The sequence below is a fragment of the Notechis scutatus genome, chromosome 3 (genome assembly GCF_049901735.1).
Source record: "Notechis scutatus isolate UNSWTSFEM ecotype Mainland chromosome 3, rNotScu1.2, whole genome shotgun sequence".
NCBI lineage: Eukaryota > Metazoa > Chordata > Lepidosauria > Squamata > Elapidae > Notechis > Notechis scutatus.
In genome coordinates this window covers 128,350,764-128,371,635 of record NC_142011.1, presented here as the reverse complement: position 1 = coordinate 128,371,635, position 20,872 = coordinate 128,350,764, and the positions used below count along the sequence as shown (strand labels likewise).

The 20,872-nt window shown below is 39.5% G+C and overlaps 1 protein-coding gene across 4 annotated transcripts in view; it reads left to right on the top strand.

Annotated features, from left to right (window-relative positions):
- Positions 1–20,872, top strand: part of CDH18 (cadherin 18) — a 659,070-nt gene that overhangs the window by 572,423 nt on the left and 65,775 nt on the right. For all 4 annotated transcript variants that reach the window (XM_087961171.1, XM_087961173.1, XM_087961170.1 and 1 more), the window contains 2 exons: positions 921–1,088; positions 20,588–20,775. In XM_087961171.1, the coding sequence (XP_087817297.1) occupies positions 921–1,088; positions 20,588–20,775 (356 nt within the window). The remainder of the gene's footprint in view (positions 1–920; positions 1,089–20,587; positions 20,776–20,872) is intronic.

The window sequence follows — 20,872 nt, the reverse complement described above, 5'->3', positions numbered from 1 at the left end:
AAAGGTAGAAGGGTTGGGGGCCAACCTCACATCAGCGGGCAAGATGTTCCAGAGGGCAGAAGCAGGCCCTCCTCCTGGACCCCGCCAGCTGTAATAATTGGGCTGATGGGACCTACAGCATGCCTCCTCTGCCTCCACAAGTAGTATGGGCCAATCCCAGTGTGGTGAAATGGTCCCACCATAAATATGTGTGTGTGTGTGTGTGTGTGTGTGTGTGTGTGTGTGTGTTGATCCATTCATAAACTTTTTATATGTCATAAGGCATATCATCTTTGTCAAATAATTTGATTAAATTATTTATTGAGCTCATACAATTTACAATCATTTGAGGAGATATAAATGTGGGCATGTGCATATGTTGGGTTACATGTGATAGCCAGAGTTTCTCAAGCAGAAATGTCTATAATATCAATAACCAACAGATGCCCAGCTTCAAGATTAAGAAGTGCAGGGCAAATAATCCACCAAACCATGGGGAGAACAAGAGAAAGTACAGTATAGAATTTAAACTACAATGGGCATAAAAAGAATGTTACATCTTCATAATGAGGGAGGACAGTTCTCTCTAGTATGCAATAGACTTTCTTACTTAGTCATGCTTTGCTATGTATCTGAAAGTCTTAAACTGAGTTAAACCTAGAACCCAGTCAAGCCATATGAAGGCAGGTGTCCTGGAATTTCTGTTTCAGTCTGGGCACTAAACCTGACAGCTTGTGTGAATTGGTTTTCTCATTTATTAACAGGTTATCCATCCTTATCATATAAGTGCATTTAATTTCTATGAATCGTATCAATTAATTTGATATATGAATGGGGGTGGGGTTCTGGGTAATGGCTTACTGGTTTGTTTGTTTGTTTGTTTGTTTGAAGCTTAGAATAATATTTCTTTCCTGCTTCCCCCCCTTTTTCAACACTTACAGGAGTCATAAGAACAGCTCTGCATAACATGGACAGGGAAGCCAGAGAACATTATTCAGTTGTCATTCAAGCCAAAGATATGGCTGGACAAGTTGGAGGGCTATCAGGATCAACCACAGTAAATATCACACTCACGGATGTCAACGACAATCCTCCCAGGTTCCTTCAGAGTATGTAAAGGTTTGATCTGATTTATTTCTTCCCAACAAAAACTGTCTGCTGTTACAATTTCAGGGAGATTCTGCTAAAATGAAGGATGAGCTGTGAATAACAATCAAGATATTTGACAGTGAGATATCATATTCACTAACTCCTACGAAATAGCATTTTCAGTGCTGTGCTTATCTTCATCTTCACTTAGCAAACCTTCTACTCTTTATTCTTTTCTGCTTTCATAGATGTGTGTATATAAGCACAGGTAAACTTCAGTTAATGACTGACTTGTTCAGACACCATTCAAAGTTATAATGGTCCATGGTATAGTGGACCATCCAAAGTTACTTATGACCAAACCTTGAGGCTTCAGTCATCCCAACAGCCCAACAATCACATGATTACAATCCAGCTATTCAGCAACTGGCTTACACTTACAATGTTTGTAGCATCCACAAACACCTGATCACTGTTTGGAACCTTCTCTGCCAGCTTGTGAGAACAAGCAAAGTTAATGGAAAGCCAGCAGGGAAGCTCCAAGCTGCTCCAGTAAGTTGATCCTGATCCCACCACTTTTTCTCTCAAGAAGCCCAGCTACTGATTACAAGATCATGGGGAACTCATACCTTGTGGCGTGCTTCTGCCCATGGCAACCTCCCACTCACACTCCATAATGCACACCTGCACTACCAGCTGCATTCATGTTTGGCTGTAGCAGCCACATACATCTCACCCAACCACATTTGCATTTGTGGCATGCCACAGCAACCACAGGCATGCCCACCTACACTACTCATCACCTATCAAGCCAAGCACATTTGAGCTATGACAGCCATCTGTGCATCCTCCTGCATTCTGCAACAGCCACCCCCAGTTATCTGCACTCAGAGTCATCCTTGGCCTCGCCACACTCCAGAGCACTTATCTGTCCATCACATGGTTTGGGAGCCTCCTGGGATTTGTAACTTCCTGCCTGCTTTCTCACTGACTTTGCTTCTTGGGAACTTGTAACCCTCACTTAATGACAGCAATGGGGATTTGCAGGTTTGCAGTTGCTACATGGTGTGGCCACAACTACATGATTTAGTAGTGGAAATTCTGGTCCCAATTCCCATTGTTAAGTAAGAACCACCTGTAATAAAGTAATGTGCATATGATGGAAAACATGAAACTAAAAGTCTGAACCGACATGTCTGGATTAGAATTTGATTAGAAGCAGTTTATTATTTATTTATTCAATTTGTATTCATAAGACGCAAATGATTCTCAGCAAAATGTTTCCCCCTGTTTTCACTCACTCACTTACTCCATCTTCCATTCTCTGTTTTTTTCCCATTTAGTTCAGCAAATACTGTCATTGAAGTGATAATCCTTCAATTTAGAAAAGACAAGAAAAGGGTTAAGCACCTCCATATTTTGTCTATCATATTATGGGGAAAAATGCTTTGCATCAAAGAAAATTTGGCTTAGATTCCACATCAGTATTTGCCACCTAATCCTTAGTTTAATATTGAATAGACAGAAAATAGTACAATTAATGCATGTTGGTTTTCTTTTAATCAGAGAGATGAAAAAAATAAACACTTTTTTCTCTATGTATTTGACATAGGATTTAACTATTAATGCAGAAAGTCACAAAGTGCATTATCTAGAAGAGAGTTTTATAAGTTGTTTCGATATTAAAATCATGTTTGAATACCAAAAAACATTAATTTTAACCTATGCCTGTATATGCTTACATACAACAACAACAACAAACAACTGTTGGTCACCCCAAGAAATTACACAAAAGAGTTATTGATGCAAGTGAAAAGTTATTTGCATATTATAAGCCTTCATAGTTAACTGTATTTCTTCATGAATTCTAAAATCTGCTTCTTTTCTTTTGGAGAAGACTTCCAGGGGTAGTTGGTCTACAGTTTCCTGGCTTGTATAGTTTTAAGTATCAATAGAAGAGAATATTGGTAGCTTATGGTTGAATGTGCAGTCCTTGATGCTCTCTGAGCTTGGCAATTTTCTTGGTAATTTCATTACCAAACTAGGTAACGTTATCAGTAACTCAGTGAGCACTAAAGACCCAATAGTTTTAAGTCCTTGAGTATTAGAGTGATGAGGCCATTGTATCAGTGTGCAGAATTATTGGCATCAGACATCAGAAAATCACCATATATGGACTAATAGCTGCAATTTAGTGATAGAGCAGATGCTTTGTATGGCATCTCCAGATAGGACTAGAAGTGTTGCTCTTGACAGCTGCTGATATTCAGTATCCATTTTACTAAGCTAGGTTCAGAATAAGGCAACTTATAATATATTTGCTGCAGGTTCCTAACAAGAGCATGGTAAAAGAAGGATCATATAAAACAACACAGAACTTAGATAGAATTGTAGAAACAGAGAATGACAATGAGACTGTTTTACTTACAGTTGTAAAACTTCATTGATTGGAAAATGGTATAGAAATGGTATAACAACATCACTAACCAAACAATCCAACACATGTTTATTCAAAAAGAAAGTCTTCTTAGATCAAAGGATGTTTCTGCCTTACAAGGTGATTTAAAATTGTAAAACAAAGAAAAGACTGAGGAGAAACATGATAGCAGTCTTGGAATACTTGAAGGATAGCTATAGGGAAGAGGACATTCTTCATAGCACCTTAAGCAGAGGACAAGAAAAAAATGGATGAAAGCTCATTAGAGGGAGATCCAATCTGAAAATAAGGAGGAATTTCTTAACAGAAAAATTAATCAATGGAAGAGTTTGCCTTTCAGAGCTGTGGGTGCTTCTTCACTTGAAGTTTTTTTTTTTTTTTAATGGACAACCATTTGTCTGAGATGAGAATTCCTGCCTTAGTCATGGGGTTGGATCTCCAAGGTGTCGCTTCCACCCCTATGATTCTACAAAGTATTTTTTTTAAATTTGGATTTTTTTTGTGTGTTCACTGTGTTCAAACTACAATATATGACCTTGTTAAGTGTAAGGGTGCCAGCACTTTTCAATAATGATCTCTTCAGAGAATGGTAAATGATTGACAGTGCTTCATTTAAGTGTATCATGTGCATTAATTTTCATTTCTTACAAATACTCAAGTACTTGTAAGTACATGTACTTGAGTGTTCTTTCATTAAAAAAAGAAAAGGAGTGGACTTCCGGTTTGAGCTTCTTCAGCGACGGACCAAAATCCACGATCATGCGCCGTTTTGATCCGTGCTTGCCGCTGGAGCACCCCCGAGCCAGCTGGATTCGGGGCTAAGCCATCCCGTAGAGGTGGTGAAGAGGGGGGAGCCTGCCAGCAGGGCTGAAGAGAGCCGCTTCTCTCCTTCTCAGCTGGCCATTACTCCCTTTCCTGAAGGTGTTTGCAGCAGTGGTCAGAAATGGCCACCTCAAAGAAGAACTCGACCGGAAAAGAATGTGCAGGAGGAAGATAAGAAGATAAAGTTTTGGTTGATTGGGTTAAACTGAAAGAGCAACAACGTAAGGTACCCTGGAATTTGAACCATAAAAAAACATTGTTCCCAAAGAAGACTTTGAAGCAGTGAAGGAGAGAGGGAAGGGAAAGGATTTGGCCTTCTTTTTTCTTCCCTTCCTTACTGACAGCTAAGAGATTTAAGTAAGAAATTGACAAGAATCCACTTTGACATCAATAGGCATTTAAGCTGAAAATAAAATGTCAAAGGGATAATAAAGACTTTTGGATACTCAAAACCTTTAAAAGCAGGAAAAGAGAGAAAAGGGAAGAATAAAAGGGCGGGATCTGGAAAAATGGAGGAGACTGCCTGGAACTAAAAGGAACTTACAGTGAAACCTTAACAAGATTCCTAAAAGATACATTCTAACTGTAACTTTGTAACAAAATAATAGAACCCCAGGAAGAGAAAGTGGAAAAAAGAAGCAAGAAGAAACAGCTTTGGATTATTTGGATTACTTGGTGATTTTTGGATTGTTGGTTATTGGATTTAAATGACTAAAATCAATCAGGTGGTTGTTTAAAAGTGTTTAAAATTGTATCACTTTTAGAAGAACTGAAAATGAAACTTAAAAAACAGAAAGAAGATGCCCAAGAAGGAAGAGGTTCTTTTGGCTTCATATTTCAATTTTTAGAAATGGAGATCTGGAACTATGAGAAACAACAAGAAATGCTTGGAGAACAAGAAGGTTGGGACAAAGAAGAAGCCATCTTTAATGATCAAGTAATTTTATGTGGGGGGAAAAAAGGAAAGGGGGGGAAAGAGAGTGAAAAGTTTAAGATTTGAAAAAACAACCCAAAAAAAGAATAGTTTGAAAAATAATTACAATATTAGGAAGCAACAGAAGAGAGGATCACAGAAGAGAGAATTAGAAGTAGAGACAAGGGGGCAAAAAGGGGAGGGGGAAGAAGAGGGGGAAGAAGGAAAGGAAAAGAAATTATAAAAGACAGAAACAAGATATAGAGAAACGGAAAACGTATAAGGATTGAAAGTATAAGCCTATTTAGAGATAATGGGTGAAAATTTAATTGAAAAGGGATTCTGCAAAGGTATATAAGATAGTATTGTTATATTAGAAATAGAAATAATTTTAGAAAATATGAAACAATGTAAATATTAAAATGATGGATAAAATACTTATTGCAATGCGGTGGAATGTTTGTTAATAAATAAATGAAATAAAGAGAATGAGAGAATGAAATTAGGAAAGGATGGGAACATTTTAATTATTATTAATGATTTATAAAACTATAAATGAAGAGAAATATGAAAAAAAATTAATTATGGAAAGTTTATAAGTGTTCCCAAGGAAGTATGATATTCAGTTGAAAAGAATTGTTAAAGATATTAAGATTCTAACTAATATTAATGATAGAATTGAATTGGAATGGAGATAGATAGATAGATAGATAGATAGATAGATAGATAGATAGATAGATAGACAGATATAGCTAGATAGATACACACACGTGTGTGTGTGTGTGTGTGTGTGTGTGTGTGTGGTATTCAGCTTTGTTCGGGTATTTTCCCACATCATTATAGTTGTGCTTTTAAAGTTGTAGCAACGTTTCGGCAGAATTTACTCAGCTGGTAGAGGAAGAAAAATTCTCAAGATTCCTACCCCATTTACAACAACAATTTTTCTGAGACATATACCATGGCTTAGAATAACTACCGTGTACCTTGAACTTGAGGCACAGGTATCAGATTATTTGGGACTTCAACAATCAATGCTGTCTTTGCCATCATCAAATAATACTGTCTATGAGACAGTAGTGTATAGGGAAAAACTGGCCTTTTCAAAAATAATTTCTGCTCTTCCTGTGAGTGTTTTTTTATAATTGTATCCATTACTGCTGTTTGTAAAGGATTATATACTTTCTGGATTGATGTACACAATGTAAATGATAACGTATTTGGTAGGAATCTACCATGTCTTACATCAGCAAAGAATATTTGAGAGCACAATTTATCGTTCCCTTATGTATTAAAGTTTCTCCCCCGCCCCCAATACTCATGTGCCCTCAAAAATGGCACTGCAGGAAACAGATTTAACAGATTAATGCGAAGAAAGCTATGTCCAAACCAGAGATCTGTTAAAAGACAAATGAGATTTTTCAAATTCACAGGCACACTCATACATACAAAAAGCTGAGAACAGTGAATACTATGTCCATTTTGAAAAGAAGGTATGAACCTTGTTAGGAATGTAAGTCACCTAACAGCTATTTGGGTTGGACAATGTATAAACCAGGATAGACATTTTAAAACTGTATCTTTAAGAAAATGCAAAACTGTAATTAGGTGTGGTTTCTCAAACAGCCATAAGATGGACCCAGAAACCTGGTTTGTCTTAGTCTTAGTCTCAGAAGAGAGTGTAAGTCAGTCTCTGTTTCCTTCTGTTGGAGAGTATTGCCGTTCCATTTTTCCTAATTGACTGATATTCCTGGATTTGATGTAAGTCTGATATTGAACTGTTTTTGACACTGGAGTTTGTTACTGGATTATCCCTGGATTGAAAACTGACTGATCTTACCTGTGAATTACTTTGGACTGCTTATTTTTGAACTTTTCTTAAACCTTTATTGAAAGTAAAATAAACCTACATTTACTGTACAGTGTATCTGTGTGCTGTGTGTGTATTATTCAAACACTTCTTTCAAATACGTCTCCCTGTATGCGCTCATTCTCCTAACTGGGAATTACCTCAACAAACCTTATCCATACTAATTCATCTACTGAATTCACCAATTGGGATGAGGTCTATTATTGCCTGAAATTTAGACAAAACTCATACCCAGCAATAGGGTCCCCCTAACAAAGAGGGACAAGTAAATAATAGGTTAACTCCACCTTCTGTAGCTAGAAGACAGGGCATGCAAACCTTTAGCAGGACAAACACTGCCCCATACAAGTCAGGTTCAATAGCCAGCATTGTTTTTTTTATTGAATCCATGGGTTATCAACAGTCAGAAATGCCCACCATTACTTCTACTGTATCTACTTTCTTCTTACCACAGTCCTCTCTGATTACTACTTCTGTTCCCAACTCAATATCAGGAGGGACTCTGGCAAGAAGACTTTTCTTTGAGAAACAAACTGTCTCTACTTGCTTTAGCGACAAAAATAGCTAATACAAAGTGTTCTTCATGGAAGCCTGGATCCATGATCAACCAACAGGCAACCTGGCTGAATGCAGACATTTATATATAGTGTAGTGTAGTGTAGTGTAGTGTAGTGTAGTGTAGTGTAGTGTAGTGTAATATATAATTCATAGAAATTATAGATATGGATACAATTTCTTGTCCATTTCAATACTGAATTAGAGTCTCATTTATTTAATATTTATAGGGCATCCATTTCCTAGCAATGGCATGATACTCACTCACTCACTCATCCCTTCATTATTTTTCTGTCCTGTCTTTGTTTTTACAAGGCAATATACATAATATTCCCACCTCTTATTTTCCAGACAAGATCAAGAACTTTGTAAGATGGGCTGGGTGATGAGAAAGTTACTGACCCAAATTCACACAGTAAGCTTTTGTATCCAAACAGTCTTCAAGTTTCGAGTGTAGCACTTTAATCATTACACCAACCTGTGTTCATGATATCAAATGGACAAGAACCTTGGTTGAACTCCTATAAGATGAATGAATTAAAGATATACGATCACATTTGCATAAAATGAACAGAAATTTTATTCACCTATTAAAGAAAACAAGATCCTGTCATGGAAAGGACAGTTTTTCAAAGAAATTGTCCATTATGTTCAAAGATTGCAATGTGCACACAGAAACCCTGCAAATTAAAATAAAATAACTGTGTTGTTTCTCTTCCTCAAGAGTTTTATGTTCATTTACAATCACCTCCCATATTGGTCACATCATTAAAAAAATAATAACATCATAAAACAAGATGAATCATAATGAACCATAATTTTTTTTTAGAATTTCCCAGCTCTTGTTCCCTTTTTAATATAGCAACACATGTTTATGTCCTGTTGCCTCTGTACTTTGTGTGGAAAATAATAAGGGAGGGCTCCTCATCATTTCAAAGTTGCACTGTTTTCAGTATTGTGCTATTTCAAGGTCTGGCAAGTAGTTTTCTTTATGGTTCACACTTTGCTGTATCCTGCTGTTTAGGGAGACAAGAGCAAAATGTTGGTAAGCAAGGCTTAATAAGAATTAGAGAAGAGAAGAATTGACTTCATCATCCTAAAATGCGAAAAAGCCCATATCTGATCTCACTTGGTACTGGTGATTTGATTTTGTATTACCAAACATAATAGTTTTTATACACATCACAGCTGTTGCCAGATACTATCAACAGCTTTGTAACTGATGCACCTAAGAGCTACTTAATCCAGTCCAAAGATGACAGCATAGTGGGAAAGTGAAGAAAGATGTTAGGGCACGTTAGTACCATCCTTAGGTATAAATTGGAAAAACAGTGAGCAGATTTTCATCTTGAGTCTTCTTCAGTCCTAGTCGAACACTTAAACACTACATTACATTTCTATAAGAAGATGACATGCAAACTGAAAAATGTCCAAAGCAAGATGTACTTCCAGAAGAAAGAAAGGAATTGCCATTGTTGCAAAAACATTATTGGGAATCCATTTTCTTTCATTGATCTTTCCCTCTGTTGTCTATTATTGAATAAATTGCCCAATCTTCCCTTGACAGAAAATAAGTGTGGTTCTTAGAACAGACGGGTGTTTCCTTATTGAACATGTTTGAGTGCTCACGGTTTACAGGAAACTCAGCCTGCTTTAAATCCAAACAAAGTCCAAAGTTGTCTACTATTTTTAGAATGAGACAGAGAGAGGGAGGGGGAGAGAGAGAAAATTATTTAAAGCTTTTCTATATTGTTTACCAATTAAAAACTGATCATCATTAACTACTGACCAACTTAGAAGATAGAGGGACATATTAAATATCACATCAGACAAATTCAATTCATAGTTACTTATAAATTGCAGAAAAAGAGTTATTTTCAAATAGCATGTGCATGGATTTGTAGCACTCCAGAATGAAGAGGTAGTTTGTGAAAGGTTTTAACAGGTTTAACAGATAAACAGAGTTGGAAGGGACCTTGTAGGTCATCTAGTCCAAACCCCTGCCCTACACCATTTCTGACAAATGGCAGTCCAATCTCTTCTTGAAAATCTCAAGTGATGGTGCTCCCACAACTTCTGAGGGCAAGCTGTTCCATTGGTTGATTGTTCTCACTGTCAGAAAGTTTCTCCTTAGTTCCAGGTTAAATCTCTCCTTGTTTAGTTTCCATCCATTATTCCTTGTCTGGCCTACAGGAGCTTTAGAAAATAGCTTGATCCCTTCTGTTAAGTATGGAGAATAATGGAGACCAGACATCTGACCAGTGACTTCAACTCTTTAATAACAGTAAATAGAACAGAACAGAGCAAGGCTATGGGCAGCAGTAACCCTTTTATAGGGTTAGCTGCTACCTTATTACCCAATGAGATGAGCAACAAGTTCAAACTAATAACCAATAAGAATAGTCCAAATAGTGGCCAATCAGGGACTAGTTCTGGCCCAATCCAAAGTTGTTGTATAAGGACCAATCAAGTGTGCAGGTTTTCAAACCCTGATTTGCATTTAAGTTATTAACTTTTATTGATTCACAACACCCCTCCCCCTTGGGTTCCGTTTGAGGGGAGCTGTAATAAAATCCTCAAGATAGACAGGCCGTTTGGTCTGCCTGGATGATTTCCGAGGCTCCACCGGTTTTGGTCTAAGGTCCGGTTCCGGTGGAGTGTTTGGATGATCTTTATTAAATTCTGTTTCGCTGCACGGTGATTCCGTGCTGCTTTCACTCTGGTTGTCTCCGCTACTCCGTGTTTCTTCGGGGTTTTGCAGTTCGGTTTCCCCCGTATTACAGTTCCCTGAAAAAGTCAACTCCCTCCCCGCTTCACGTTCCAGTGTCTCGCTGGGCCGTAGGGTTTCCGTTGGCCTGCTATTTGTCATATCAAAGTCAATTCCCTCGATATTTCCTCCCCCTTGAGTTGGTGAACCCGGGGAGTCATGGGCGCTGGGTGGTAATCTCGATCGGAGTTGGTCTATGTGACGTTTCCACACCCTCCCATCGTCTGTTAGCAGGCGGTAAGATCTAGGCCCGGTGAGGTGGGTAACGGTTGCGGGTATCCACAACGGGTCGCCGGAAAATTTTTGGCAAAGATTAAATCACCTACCTTAAATTCCTGGCATTTGCTGCTGGAGCCGAAGGGCTTTTCCGGTGCGAATGCGGGGTGGAGCCGGTCAAGGTGCGATCTCTAGTTTCCGCCCCATAAGAAGTTCAGCGGGTGTTTTGTTGGTCACGCTGTGGGGCGTGATATGCTGTAACAAGAGAATTCGATTGATTTTCTCGTCAATGTTGCCGAATTCCATTTTGTGAAGGGTCTTTTTTACAAATTGTACCATGCGTTCTGCACGTCCATTGGCCGCAGGGTGCGCGGGCGAGGTTAGTGCATGGCGGATGCCCCGATCAGCAAGATATTGTTCAAAGGGTAACGCAGTAAACTGTGGGCCGTTGTCCGAGACCAACACGTCTGGGAACCCATGTGTGGCAAATAGTCTGTTTAATTTATTGATAACTGAGTCCGTTGTAGTTGTGTTCATTCGATGGATCTCGAGCCAATTCGAATAGGCGTCGACGGTAATAAGGAAAGTGTGTCCTTTGGTAGGCCCCAAAGTCAATATGAATACGGGACCATGGTCCCCTCGGAGTTTCCCATTCGGTCGGGATTGCTTTAGGCGGAGCGTTGCTGACGTCTTGGCAACGTTGACAAGTAGCGACCCAGGCCTCGATTCTTTTGTCGATTCCCAGCCACCAAGCGTAGCTGCGTGCAAGTGCTTTCATCCGCACGATACCCGGATGTCCTTCATGCAATACCGCCAAAACAGTTTGTTGTAATTTGCTGGGGATTACGACTCGATCGCCCACAAGATACAGCCTTTCTGGGAAAACAGCTCGGTTTGGCGGCTTTTAAAAGGCGCCCATTCTGGTGCTATTTGGTCTGTCGGCCACCCCCGTTCAACCCAGCGTAGGATGTGTTGCAGAACTGGGTCACGTTTTGTTTCAAAGGCAATGTCTCTAGCCGTCAATGGTGGCACATGTAGAGCTTCGATCTGTAGTGTTGAGATGGTGGGGGCTGGATCTACAACAGAGTCTGGAAGCGGCGTTCTGCTCAATGCATCAGCGTGGAGAATTGATTTCCCCGGGCGATGTTGCAAGGTGTAGTTGTAGGCCGCCAAGAATTCAGACCAACGGGTCATTCTGGGGGACAATATATACGGGGTTGGTTTATTACCCGCAATGATTCCCAGTAGCGGTTTATGATCAGTGATTATTGTAAAAGCGCGGCCATAAACATATTCATGAAATCTTTTAACTGCAGCCACAATAGCTAAAGCTTCTTTGTCCAGCTGACTATAATTTCGTTCAGCTTTAGCTAAGGTTCGCGAAAAAAACGCGATGGGGGCTTCCGCTCCATTTGGTAATACGTGGGCCAAAATTGCCCCAACCCCAAAAGGTGATGCGTCACACGTGATAGTGAGCGGCAGAGTCTCGTTGTACTGCATAAGTACAGAATCAGAAGTTAGCAATTTCTTTACTTGTTGGAAAGCATGTTGTTCCCATTGTCCCCACACCCACGTTGCTTTTTTGTCTAATAGTCTATGCAATGGTTCAGCTACCGTTGCTTTGTGGGGTAAAAAAACATTATAGAAATTGATAAGTCCAAGGAACGCCTGTAGGTCTGCCTTGTTCCTTGGAGTGGGGGCCTTTTTAATTGCCCGTAATTTGTCTTCGGTGGGATGGATTCCTTGGCTGTCCAGGAGATATCCCAGAAATTCTACTTTTTCGGTACATAACTGGCATTTATCTTTTTTTACTCTGAGGCCTGCATTTTGGAATCTTCGTAAAACCTCTCTGAGTCGTTTTTCTAGAATGTCTTTGTTAGGTGCGGCGATGAGTACATCGTCGAAATATGGGATAACGCCTCTTATCCCTTGTAACAACCTTTCCATTAAACTCTGGAAGATTCCTGGGGCGACGCTTACCCCGAATTGGAGCCGGTTGCATTTAAATGCGCCCCTATGCGTTACGATCGTTTGCGCCTCGGCTGTGGTTGGATCTACAGGCAATTGTTGATACGCCTGGGCTAGATCTAGTTTGGCGAAAACTTTCCACCACCCAGGGAATGGAGCAAGTGTTGTACTTTGCTGCAGTGCGTGGTTTAAGGTGGCCCGGTAGTCTCCGCAAATTCTTAGGGACCCATCAGGCTTGATAGGCGTCACTATCGGGGTTTCCCAACGGGCGTGGTCGGTGGGTTCCAGTACGCCCTGCGCTATTAGCTTATCGAGTTGTTCGTCGATTTTAGGCTTCAAGGCGAACGGCACCCGACGCGGCTTAAGGCGGATGGGTGCTATCTCAGGGTTCAAGTTAAACGAGATCGGGGTCCCCTTGTACTTGCCTAGTCCGTTCGCGAAAATGTCTTGGAATTCTTGCACGAGTGCTTCCTCCCAATTGCTGCTCTCGGCCCTGTGGACTCCAGCTACAGTGATTCCGAGCGGTCTGAACCATTGAAGGCCTAAAAGGCTAGGCCTGTCACGGTCCACGACAGTCAGTGGTAGCGCGACGGTGCGGTCCTTGAATGAGACCTGGAATCTGCAGGACCCGACAACGGGAATTCTGTTACCCTGATAGTCTTTGAGTATAACCCTTTGAGGGTTAAGGTCTTGGCGGCGAATCGTTGGAATGAGCTGTTGTAGCGTTTTCCACGATACCATCGAGAGGGAAGATCCCGAGTCCACTTCCATCACACAAGGTTTGTTTTCGATGGCGACCTTTACTCGCATTTTCCCGGCATCAAGGGATGTAGCGTGGCCTATGGTGATTGTTTGGTGGGTCTCCTCCCGCCGGGTTTCTTTGCGCCTGGTGGAAGTGGTGGACGGTTTGTTTCTGTAGGAGTGGTTTCCCCATTGGTGGTTCAATTTTTCTCGGTGTGTGCCGAAGAATCCTGAAGATTGGCATTCGGCCTGTTGGGGTTTGGAGTTCTCTTTGCTTCTGCAAACCTTTGCGATGTGACCTCGTCTCCCGCAATTTCGGCAGAGTGCGTCGAGGAATTTGCAGCCGGATCGTGGGTGATTGGCTCCACAGCCGGCACACGGTCGAAATGAGTGTTGTGTGGACTGGTCTCGCTCCGTTCGAAGTTGGTTGACCTCTTCCTCATCGCTGTCGGACGGGGACTCTAGGTCTTCGTGGTGAGTTGATACCGGGTGTCTCTCTGAGTGAGGCGAGGTATCAGTGGCGAGTTTACGTAGCGGTGCGTTGGTGCGGCGCATTCGGGCTGCCGACTTCTTGGTCGCCTCCGCTGCCGAGGCTTCTTTAAGGGCATCGGTGAGGCTGATGTCCCCCTTAGCCATAATTTTGCTCTGGATCGTGCCGTCTTCTAGGCCCAGAACCAGGCGGTCCCGGAGGGCTTCTTCTAAGTCTGCAAATCCGCAGAGGCCTCCAAGGTTGCAGAGGTCCGCGATGTAATTGGCAAGGCTTTCACCTTTCCGTTAGTCCCTCTGGTAATACTCGTGTCTTCTGACTAAAGTTGGCACGGTGGGCGCGTAGTGAGCCCGTAGTAAAGGCTCGAGGACGTCCCAGTCCATCTCTTTTACCTCTGCTGGCTTGGCAAGTGACTTTGCCATTTTAAACACGGTAGGCCCGCAGTGAGTTAGAAAGATAGCTCTTTTTTTGCCGGTTGTTGCATCTTTCAAATTGTTGGTCTCCAGAAACATCTGGAACCGATCCATGTATGCCTCCCAGTCTTCGGTTTCTGGGTTGAATGGAGCGGGTGGTACGGCACCGCTGGCCATGTTGCCGTTGATGGTGCGTGTTCGACCACGTGCTCTGTTGGTTGCTCTGTAGGTTAGTCAGCTCTTCGGTCTCCGGATCCCACCTTCGTCGCCAGTGTTAAGTATGGAGAATAATGGAGACCAGACATCTGACCAGTGACTTCAACTCTTTAATAACAGTAAATAGAACAGAACAGAGCAAGGCTATGGGCAGCAGTAACCCTTTTATAGGGTTAGCTGCTACCTTATTACCCAATGAGATGAGCAACAAGTTCAAACTAATAACCAATAAGAATAGTCCAAATAGTGGCCAATCAGGGACTAGTTCTGGCCCAATCCAAAGTTGTTGTATAAGGACCAATCAAGTGTGCAGGTTTTCAAACCCTGATTTGCATTTAAGTTATTAACTTTTATTGATTCACAACACCGTCCTCTCTGTGGCAGCCCCTCAAATATTGGAAGACTGCTATCATGTCTCCCCTGGTCCTTCTCTTTACTAGACTAGCCAAGCCCAGTTCCTGCAACCGCTTGTTGTATGTTTTAGCCTCCAGTCCCCTAATCATCCTGGTTGCTCTTCTCTGTACTTTTTCTAGAGTCTCAACATCTTTTTTATAATGTGGTGAACAAAACTGGATGCAGTACTCCAGGTGTGGTCTTACTAAGGCTTTATAGAGTGGTATTAGTACTTCCCTTGATCTTGATTGTATCCCTCTGTTAATACAATTTAGGATTGCATCAGCTTTTTTGGCTGCTGCTGCACACTGCTGGCTCATATTTAGCTGGTTGTCCACTAAGACTGCGAGATCCCTCTCACAGTTACTGCTGTTGAGCTTGGTTTCACCCAGTCTATATGTGTACTTTTGGTTTTTCTTGCCTAAGTGTAGGACTTTACTTTTCTCTACACTGAATTTCATTTTGTTAGATATGGCCCAGTGTTCTAGTCTGTCAAGATCCATCTGGATCTTAAGCCTATCTTCTTGGGTGTTAGCTATTCCTGCCAGCTTAATATCATCTGCAAATTTGGTAAGTTCCCCTTCTATTCCCTCATCTAAGTCGTTAATGAAGATATTGAAGAGTACTGGGCCTAAGACCGAACCTTGTGGCACCCCACTGCTTACTTCCCTCCATGTAGACTTAGACCCATTAAGGACTACTCATTGAGTACGGTTTTCCAGCCAGTTGTGAGTCTATCTAGTGGTGGTACTATCTATTCCACTTTTTTTTTAGCTTACTAAGAAGTAGGTTGTGGTCTACTTTGTCAAATGCCTTGCTGAAATCTAAATATATTATGTCCACGGTATTTTGCTGGTCTACTAATTTAGTCACTGTGTTGAAGAATGAAATAAGATTGGTTTGGCATGATTTAACAAACCCGTGCTGACTGCTAGTTATTACTTTACTTGTTTCTAGATGTTGGCAGACCTGTTTTTTTATTATCTTTTCCCATATCTTCCCGGGTATTGATGTTACGCTGATTGGTCTATAGCTTCCTGGGTCTGTTTTTTTCCCCTTTTTTGAAGATGGGAACCACATCAGCTCTTTTCCAGTCCTCTGGTAGTTCCCCGGTGCTCCAGGATTTTTGAAAGATATGGTGCAGTGGTTCTGAGATGACCTCTGCCAGCTCCTTTAAAACTCTGGGATGTAATCCATCAGGCCCCGGTGATTTGTTTTCATCAAAATCAGACAGGTGTTCTCTTACTAATTTTTTTTTTGCTTATTTTAACTTTTATTTCTGGTCTGTCTTTTACAGTTATGTTTTTGGTGGGTTGAGCTATAGTTTCTTTTTGCGTGAAGACAGAGGCAAAGAATGAGTTAAGCAGTTCTGCTTTTTCTCTGTTGCCTGTTACTTCCTTGCCATCTTCTCTCTTTAGTGGACCGACTGTTTCCTTGATTTTTTTCTTGTTATTTATATGTTGGAAGAAACTTTTTTTATTATCTTTGACTTTTGTTGCAAGTGTTTGTTCGTTCTGAGCCTTTGCTATCCTGACTTTGTCTTTGCAGATTCTGGCTATCTGCTGATATTCTGCCTTAGAATAGTTGTATGCCCTTCTTTCCATTTTTTGTACTTGTCCTTTTTTTCTTTCAATTTGCCAGAGAGATCTGGTGTCTATTGTTATGCACAAAAAGAAATAATTTGATGTATTTATCATAAATGATATGTAGTAATACCTGGAAACTGGGGACATTTTGCTAATTACAAATAGGTTCACAACCTTTTCTCCTACTTTTTGATTTACAATATTGATTTTGAACTTGTTGAATTTTAAAATAATGGTTTGATTTTACCTTTCCATTCCCCCCCACCCACACCCACCCCACACACAAAATTCTTCCAGGCTACATGTCTCAAGATAGCCAAGTGGTAATTTCAACTGTATTGTAATACCCACTGCAGTCATAATTGCAGCTTTCTTAACCCCAGAGTGCAAGTACATTTTTGTTTCTTTTCATTTTAAGGTCAGCTGGTGGGTGCACAAATGTTCTCTTAAGAAATAATCTGCTTCAGTGCAGTAAAGTTTTGAATGGTAAAGTTTCTTACAATTGCAAGACACATCAATGTGGTGGGAAGAGAACTCAATTCAGGGTTTTTAAATTGCTTAGCTTTTAACTCAGTGAAATTTTCAGACCTTGTTTCCTTGGCCATTTGGGAGGCAAGAACGATGCAAGCTCAAAAGTGTTGTATTCTTTTTTTCCCCTCTATGGCTTCAAAGATGTAGATGCTGTTGCAGTTCCAAAGTCAAACAATTCAGGGAAACAAAAGAAACGATCTCAGATCCTTTATGTTCATTTAAAATTTTACTATACTTAAACTACTGAGTCGCATTACACAGCATGACTTCTAAGAATATAACACAAATGAGTCCCAAAGAAAGCCAGTGCTTCTTCACGCTCAACAAAGTTATGGATTTGGTCAAAAGAACAACTGTTATGGCCACTGATTTTGTGGCTTTTAAAGATTACTTTAGAATTTCAACTTCTATAGCGATGAAATCACAGCAGAAGTCTGTCACTTTTATTTCATGTTTGTGGGATTCCCATTCAAAGTAGGATATTAAGCGAGGGCTACAGTGTGTCCAAAAGAGCTTTAGCTGCATAGTGTCATAGCTCTAGCAAGGTTTGCATGCTCTTTCAATATTTGGGCAGAATAATTTGGGATTTTAGAGGCGCTACCATTTTTTTTTCTTGAAATGATGTACTTCTTACAAAAGAAATTTCCTGAGATTATTTTCTTTGAGAGTTAACTTTCTTTTGATCATTGTGCTTTGGTACCCAGCATAAATTTTATTTCAGCAAGATTTATTGGTAACTGATATACAAATAGATCACGGAGAACATTATTGGAACAAGCAACATTTTCTATTGTTTTTTTAACTCTTTTAAGTAGCAACTTTTAGTAACCAGTCCTGTAGTTTTGGATAAATTAGAGTAAGTAATCTAACTCTGCTAGTCCTCTGACTCTACAACTTGTATAAACAAATAATTTTTGGTAATTTACAGGGTTGTTTAACAGGATTTGTGTGGGAAGGTAGCCATTGTCCTAGCATACTTTCTGAACAAGGCCGTCATGTTCAATTATAATGTGATTTATTTATCTTGGCATGGCATGATGAACACACCACTTGTATTTTGTTAATTTGGATGGTGTAAAAGACCTGTGGGTAATTCTCATTGACTGAATATATATATTGGGTAGGACTTTAAAAAGTCTGTCACTTCCAGTTTGAGCTTCTACGGCGACAGACCGAAACCTTGTCTCTACAAGGCTTCGATCTGTGTTCGCCGCTGGAGCACCCCAAGCTGGCTGGTTTCAGGGCTAAGCCACCCCATAGAGGTGATGAAGAAGGGGGAGATTGCCTGCAGGGTTGAGGAGAGCCGCATCTCTCCTCCCCAGCTGGCCATTACTCCCTTTCCTGAAGGCGGTTGTAGCGGTGGTCAGAAATGGCCACCACAAAGAAGAACTTGACCAGAAAAGAATGTGCAGTAGGAAGATAAGAAGAGAAAGTTTTGGTTGACCGGGTCAAACAGCAAAAGCATCAAATAAGGTACCCTGAAATTGAAACTATTAAAAAAAACCAATAACATTGTTCCCTAAGAAGATTTTTAAGCTGCGAAGGAGGGAGAAAAGGGAAAAGATTTGAGTTTTTTCCCCCTTTTCCTATACTGACAGCTAAGAGACTTAAACAAGAAATTGGAAAAAAATCCACTTTGACATTAATAGGCATTTAATGCTGAAAATAAAAAGTCAAAGGGATAGTAAAGATTTCTGGATAATCGAGGGCTTTTGAAGACAGGAAAGGAGAGAAGGAGGATAAAAGGGCAGCATCTGGAAGGGAGGAGACTGCCTGGAATTAAAAAAGAACTTACAGCAAAATCTCAACAAGACTTCCAAAAGATACATTTTAACTGAAATATCGCAACAAAAACCCCAGGAAGAGAAAGTGGAAAAAGAAATAAGAAGTAATAACTTGGTACTATTTGGATTACTTCATGATTTCTGGATTTTTGGTTATTGTATTTGAATGACTAAAATCAATCGGGTGGTTGTTTAAAACTGTTTAAAATGGCTCCACTTTTAGAAGAACTGAAAATGGAACTTAAAAAGTACAAAGAAGATGCACAAGAAAGGAGAGGTTCTTTTAGCTTCGTATTTCAGTTTTTAGAAATGGAGATTTGGAATTATGAGAGACAACAAGAAATGCCTGCAGAGCAAGAAGATTGAGACAAAGAGGAAGCCATCTTTAATGAACAAGTAATCTTAGGTGGGGGGGGGGAAGGAAAGTGGGGAAAGAGAATGGAAAGTTTAAGATTGGGAAAAACAACTCCCAAAAAAATAGAGTGAAAAATAGGTGTGGAATCAGAAAGCAACAGAAGAGGGAAATGCAGAAGAGAGAATTAGAGGTGGAGAGACAAGGGGGTAAAAAAGGGAGGGAGAAGATGAGAGGGAAGAAAGAAAGGAAAATAAGTTATAAAGGACAGAAACAAAATGTAGAGAAACAGGGCCTCTTTAGAGATAATGGGTGAATATTTAATGGAAAAAGGGATTCTGCAAAGGTACATAAGATAGTATTGTTATATTAGAAATAGAAATAATTTTAAAAAATATGAAACAATGTATGATTAAAATGTTTGATAAAATAGCTATTGTAATTCAGTGGAATGCTTGTCAATAAACAAATGTAACAAAATGAATATTTAATGATTTACAAAACATATGTGAAGAGAAATAAGGGAAAAATTAATTATGGAGATTATATGTGTCTTTAAGGAAGTATGATATTTAATTGAAAAGAAGTGTTAAAGATGTTATGGTTTTAATGATTATTAATGATAGAACTGAATTGGAATGGAATGAGGGTTTATAATTACATATATTTACAATCTTTCTTTTTTTAAAATAATATACTGTGTATTATAAGAATATACCAAGCAGAATTCGATTGGAAGTTATGTATTATGTATTATATTGAAGGTCATAAACTTAAGGTATATATTGAAGCTTAAATAAGAGTTGAATGGATGTAATTAAAAGATATAAAGGTGTCATACTCCAATTAGTAACTACAGGAGAAAATTTGTTTAATGAGAAAAGATAATATGAAATTGAAACAGAACAGACAAAAGTATAAATATAATGATTTGAATTGAGATGAGATAATCAAAATAAAATTGAGAAAAATAAAAGAGGGGAAAAACTATATAGAAAATGTAGAATAGTATAAGATATGGAATAGAACAAAAAAAAGAGCATGAAATTGAGTTTTGTGTCTGTATAAAGAAGTTCAACCCGGGACCATGCTATTTTCAAAAAAGATGTTTTACTTGTATTTTGTATGTGTGAAAACCCAAATAAAACTTTATTAAAAAAAAAAAAAAGGCTGTCACCCCATTTCCAAACACACTGCTTCATCCCCAGTTAAAAATAAAAGGTGGAATGCATGACAATAGTATAGTCATACATACATGTAAATTGTTTGTTTTGTTGGAATTCTTTATTTTGTTGTTTTATTCTTCCAAGGAGCAGTATCCTACAATCTTTACAATCAGTCTAGAACAGATACTATAAATTGATGATACAATTTAAGTTTCATGTATTTCATCAAATTTATCCCTTCTATGCTGATGCTGAAATCCTTCTTAAACTGTATTACTGTCTCATTATATTTTTATATTTTTCAGAACATTATCAGCTGTATGTTCCTGAATCAGCACAGGTTGGTTCTGCTGTAGGCAAAATCAAGGCCACTGATGCAGACATAGGGTCAAATGCAGACATGAAATACAGTATCATAAATGGGGATGGTTCTGGAATATTTTCTATATCAACTGACAAAGAAACACGGGAAGGAATTATTTCCTTGAAGAAGGTAAGCAAAATAATTGCAAAAGATTTCTTTGTGAAAGATATTAAAGATCCTAGAATCCTTGACAAACAAGATGTTTGTTTGAATCTAGAATTATTCC